At 44.0% G+C, this 5,283-nt stretch overlaps 1 protein-coding gene and 1 long non-coding RNA gene across 3 annotated transcripts in view; one reads left to right on the top strand and one right to left on the bottom strand.

Moving 5' to 3' along the window:
- LOC105511647 (chromosome unknown open reading frame, human C2orf74) overlaps positions 1–3,148 on the bottom strand; it is a 26,535-nt gene extending 23,387 nt beyond the window's left edge. The window contains exon 1 of one of the 2 annotated variants that reach the window (XM_011941826.1): positions 3,027–3,148. In XM_011941826.1, the coding sequence (XP_011797216.1) occupies positions 3,027–3,094 (68 nt within the window). In that variant the 5' untranslated portion in view covers positions 3,095–3,148. The remainder of the gene's footprint in view (positions 1–3,026) is intronic. The other variant, XM_011941827.1, reaches the window with a different exon arrangement.
- Positions 3,149–3,246: 98 nt separating this feature from the next.
- LOC105511645 lies at positions 3,247–4,880 on the top strand. Its single transcript, XR_001001743.1, has 2 exons — positions 3,247–3,448; positions 4,487–4,880. It is a non-coding gene; the product is annotated as an uncharacterized LOC105511645 (long non-coding RNA).
- Positions 4,881–5,283: the final 403 nt, after the last annotated feature.

The following is a 5,283-nucleotide window of genomic DNA, read 5'->3' as shown; positions in this document are numbered from 1 at the left end:
CCCGTCTCGGCCTCCCAAAGTGCTGGGATTACAGGCTTGAGCCACCGCGCCCGGCCTTTTTTTTTTTTTCAGATGCAGTCTCACTCTGTCGTCTGGGCTGCAGTGCAGTGGTGCGATCTCAGCTCACTGCAACCTCCACCTCCCAGGTTCAAGCGATTCTCCTGCCTCAACCTCCTGAGTAATTGGGATTACAGTTGCCCACCACTACACCTAGCTAATTTTTTGTATTGTTAGTAGAGATGGGGTTTCACCACATTGGCCAGGCTGGTCTCAAACTCCTGACCTCGTGATTTGCTCGCCTCAGACTCCCAAAAATGCTGAGATTACAGGCGTGAGCCATCATGCCCAGCCACATCTCTGTTTCTTTTTGCAAAAATAAATACATATATTTGTTTTTGGACTAATGTGGACATATTGTTAATTAAAATAGTAAATAAATTGTACTGTTAAAGAGAATCTATTAGATTCTTGTTTGCATTTCTTGAACGAAAGTATCTTGCTCTATATAGTTTTTTCTTTCCATTTCAATTCACAGAAATCGTCATTGTCCTATTTTTTTTTTTTTTTTTTTTGAGACAGGGTCTCGTTTTGTCACCCAGGTTGAGTGGCATGATCTTATCTCACTACAGTCTCGACCTCCTGGGCTCAAGCAGTCCTCCCACTTCAGCCTCCCGAGTAGCTGAGACCATAGGACTTGCCACCATACCCGGGTAATTTTATTTTTTATACAGATGACGTCTCACTATGTTGCCTAGGCTGGTCTTGAACTCCTGGGCTCAAGCCGTCCTCCCACCTCAGTCTCCCAAAGCGCTGGGATGACAGGAGTGAGCCACTGTGCAAAGCCTGTCCTTGTTTTTTTAATAGCTGTGCAATACTCCAGTGTGCTGATGTCCTATTATTCAACCCAGTCTCTTGCTAATGGACATTTGAGTTGTTTCCACATTATTGCTATTGTGTATAAATAATTCTACAATGAGTAATCTTATGCTCCTATTGTTCTATATTTGTCAAGTTGTATCTTCATAGTAAATTCCTAGAAGTGGCATTACTGGACCAAAAGATAAATATATATGAGCATTTGCCAGACATTACCAAATTCCTCTCCTTGGAGTAGTACCATTTTGTACTTTTAGATTTTTGCCAATATGACAGATAGGAATTAGTATTTCAGCATATTTTAAATTTGCATTTCTCTCATAATGAACATGTTGAGCATTTCATTTAAGGGCCATTCATATGTCTTTTTCTGTGGACAGTCTGTTCATATCTTTTTTCCTTTTTCATAATATGTTTGTATCTTTTTGTCTTTTTCATCCTTGTTTTTTTTTTTTTGAGACAGAGTCTCAGTCTGTCACCCAGGCTGGAGTGCAGTGGTGCAATCTTGGCTCACTGCAACCTCTGCCTCCCGGGTTCAAGTGATTCTCCTGCCTCAGCCTCCTGAGTAGCTGGGGCTACAGGCGCCCGCCATCTCGCCCGGCTAGTTTTTTGTATTTTTTTTTTAGTAGAGATGGGGTTTCACCGTGTAGCTCAGGATGGTCTCGATCTCCTGACCTCGTGATCCACCCGTTTCGGCCTCCCAAAGTGCTGGGATTACAGAGTTGAGCCATCGCGCCCGGCCCGTTTCTAGCTTTTTAAAAAAAAAAAGTTACTGTAGTCTTATTTTTGTTTTTAATGAACAGCATTCAGATAATTCAAAAAACAATATGTTATAAAGAGGAATACATTGAGAAGTCTCTCACCCTATCTCAGTCCTACCCTCCATCTCATATGAAACCATGATTATTAGTTTCTTGAGTATATTACCAGAATTTATGTGGAAATAAGGATCATATACTCTCATTTATCTTTTTCTACACAGAAGCATAATTTATACACTGTTTGGCACCTGGGCTTTTTTCACTTAGTAAGATATGCTAGAGATGGTTCCACATTAGTATATTGGGAACTGATTCCTCACTCTTTTTCATAGCTGCACAATGCTCCATTGTGCATATATACTATAGTTTATAATATCAGTCCTCTGATGGATACTCACGTAGTTTACAATCTTTTGCTATTACAATCAATAACCTCCTACACATATTACTTTATATGTAAGCAAGTGTATTTGGAGGCAAAATTCCCCAAAGTGGGATTGTTGGGTCAAAATGCAAATGTTATTCAGTGTGGTTTTGATAACCACAAAGGATTGCTGCATTCTGCTCCTACTAGCACTGTAACTCGGCACCTGTTTCCCTTACATCCTCCTATATTGAGTATATTACCAAACGTTTCAATGTTTACCAATCATGATGATTTGCATTCTTATTAAAACTGATGCTGGCCTGTAATCCTAGCACTTGGCGAAAACTGAGGTGGGAGGATTACTTGGGCCTGGGAAGTGGAGGCTACAGTGAGCTGTGATCGTGCCACCTGTCTCAGAAAAACAAAACAAAACAAAACAAAATAAACAAAACAAAACAAAACAAAATAAACAAAACAGGCCAGGTGCGGTGGCTCCCACCTGTAATCCCAGCACTTTGGGAGGCTGAGGCGGGTGGATCACCTGAGGTCAGGAGTTTGAGACCAGCCTGGCTAACATGGTGAACCGCATTTCTACTAAAAATACAAACATTAGCCTGGAGTGGTGGCACCTGCCTGTAATCCCAGCTACTCAGGAGGCTGAGGTGGGAGAATCCCTTGAACCTGGGAAGCGGAGGGTGCAGTGAGCCGAGATTGCATTACTGCACTCCAGCGTGGGCAACACAGTGAGACTCCATCTCAAAAAAACAAATAAGTAAAAAAAGTTAAATTTAAAAAAAAACACAAAAACATGCAGCTAAGCATCTTTTCACATATTTAAAGTCTATTTTGAACTATTATTTTTCTGTGAACTTTGTACCCCAGTCCTTTGCCTATTTGTCTAATGCACTGCTGCCTGTTAATTCTCAGATATTTTAAAATGAATATTTAATATATTTATATTTGGAAAAACTTATCCAAGGAAAAAGGACGACGCTAAAACTCCTGTTATAAAACGAACATACCAGCCTTTCCCCCTCGAGTCTGGAATCCGGCCAGAGCAGGTTTTTAACAGACTCTCGGACGACGTCATGTCCTCGGACCTGACCGCGCACGCTCCAAATAGCGCGCCCAAACCGTAACATCTGTGTGCGCATGCTCGCCTGATTCCTAGAGGAAAGTTTGTGTGCGCATGCTCCAAGGAGCCGCGCCCCATCGGTTTCCCTAACAGAAAATCCGCGGCGCATGCTGATAAACCTGCTTCCTTACGCGACCTGAAGGCTGCTTCCGCTAACCCGGGCTGGCGCTGCTAACCTCACCCAGGGAGCCTGCTGTCGGAAGATGTCCAGAGGCACCATCCCTCCTATGAAGAGGGAATACCAGTACAACAGCCACAAGGCGTCTTCCTGTGGCTCTCAAACAAAAATATACCGCATTATATCGGCAGGTATTCAGCACCTGGCCCTCTCCAAACGGTGTCTAAATCGAGTTTTAAAAATTAATGTTGGCTGGGCGCGGTGGCTCACGTCTGTAATCCCAGCACTTTGGGAGGCCAAGGTGGGCGGATCACGAGGCCAGGAGATCAAGATCGTCCTGGCTAACACGGTGAAACCCCGTCTCTACTAAAAATGCAAAATAGCCGGGCGTGGTGACGGGCGCCTGTAGTTCCAGCTACTCAGGAGCCTGAGGCAGGAGAATGGCGTGAACCCGGTAGGCGGAGCTTGCAGTGAGCCGAGATCGCGCCACTGCACTGCAGCCTGGGCGACAGAGCAAGACTCCGTCTCAAAAAAAAAAAAAATTGTTAGGAACTGGATGGCGAGGGAGGAAAAAAATTAAAAATTACATTAATTTTTTTCTCTTTTTTAGAAACGGAGTCTCACCCTGTCCCCAGGCTGGAGTGCAGTGGTGCGATCGGCTCACTGGGATTACAGGCGTGCACCACCACTCCTGGCTAATTTTTATTTTAGTAGAGACGGAGTTTCGCCGTGTTGCCCAGGCTGGTTTCGAACTCCTGAGCTCAGGCAATCCACCCGCCTCGGCCTCCCAACGTGCTAGAATTACAGGCATGAGTCACCCCGCCCGGCCAAATTACATTAATATTTTATATTGAGGAGGAAGTTGGTTATAAAGGACTTTCAAGTGTGTCAGGGGTTAATAATCTACATATTTTAAAATATTCCAGGCTGGGCGCAGTGGCTCACACCTGTAATCCCAGCACTATGGGAGGCCGAGACATGCGGATCACGAGATCAGGAGATCGAGACCATCCTGGCTAACACAGTGAAACCCCGTCTCTACTGAAAATAGAAAAAATTAGCTGGCATGGTGGCGGGCGCCTGTAGTCCCAGCTACTCGGGAGGCTGCGGCAGGAGAATGGCGTGAAACCGGGAGGCAGAGCTTGCAGTGAACCCAGATCATGCCACTGCCTTCCAGCCTGGGCGACAGAGCGAGACTCCATCTCAAAAAAAAATAATGTATTTCATAGACTGCATTGGAGAGAAAGGCGCCAGGACAGAAAAGCCTGAGAGAAACCACCTGTCATTCTTGGAGAAAAGGATGCTCCGGCTTTCCCGATTTGGTTGATGGGATGGAAAATCAACCCTTACAGAAAGACATCACCAATTCCGGAAAGGATGCTGCGCCAGTCACGTTTCTGCATTTGTGAGAGGTTGAAATCTCCAGAAGTCGCCCAAGGTTTTCAAGCTGAACAGGGGAGAAATGACTCCGGATCCTTGAGGACTGTTTTCCTCAATAAGGAGCTGCAATCTTGGCTCCACGACCCTCTCTCCAAAACATCTCGGGTGTCTGGTATCTGGTTATATTGTGGCCTGAGAGAGAAGTTTCTTTAGGGGCCAGTGAATTAAAAACAAAAACAAAAACAAAACAAAAAAAAAAGGGTCCCACCAACACATTAATACTTTAAATTTCCCTCTTTATAATAGGTTGAAATGTCAGTATCTCTTAAGAACAATGGCTGAACCAAATGTTTCCTCAAATCTCACAGTCTTTCCCACCATTTCAGAAGCTACCTCAGGACTAAGCTCTGATTTTTTTTTTTTTTAAATCTTGCCCAAATTTCTATCTAAGGGGCCTGGGGAGTCATGCCCTACAAACCATAAATTCTCATCAGATGAGTTTTATTTAACCCTATATATGGTGACTTGCTTTCCAGTCTGACTTTGGCATGATATTATGTGACAAAGAAGAAGTCAAAATATTTTACCCCAAAACATGTTTCTTTGCCATATTTTGAGATGGTCCTGCAAAGCTGTGCTTTGTGGT

This window comes from Colobus angolensis, unplaced genomic scaffold, assembly GCF_000951035.1.
Source record: "Colobus angolensis palliatus isolate OR3802 unplaced genomic scaffold, Cang.pa_1.0 Scaffold201, whole genome shotgun sequence".
Taxonomy (NCBI): Eukaryota; Metazoa; Chordata; class Mammalia; order Primates; family Cercopithecidae; genus Colobus; species Colobus angolensis.
Note: the sequence above shows the minus strand (reverse complement) of the source record. Positions and strands in the feature narration are given on the sequence as shown.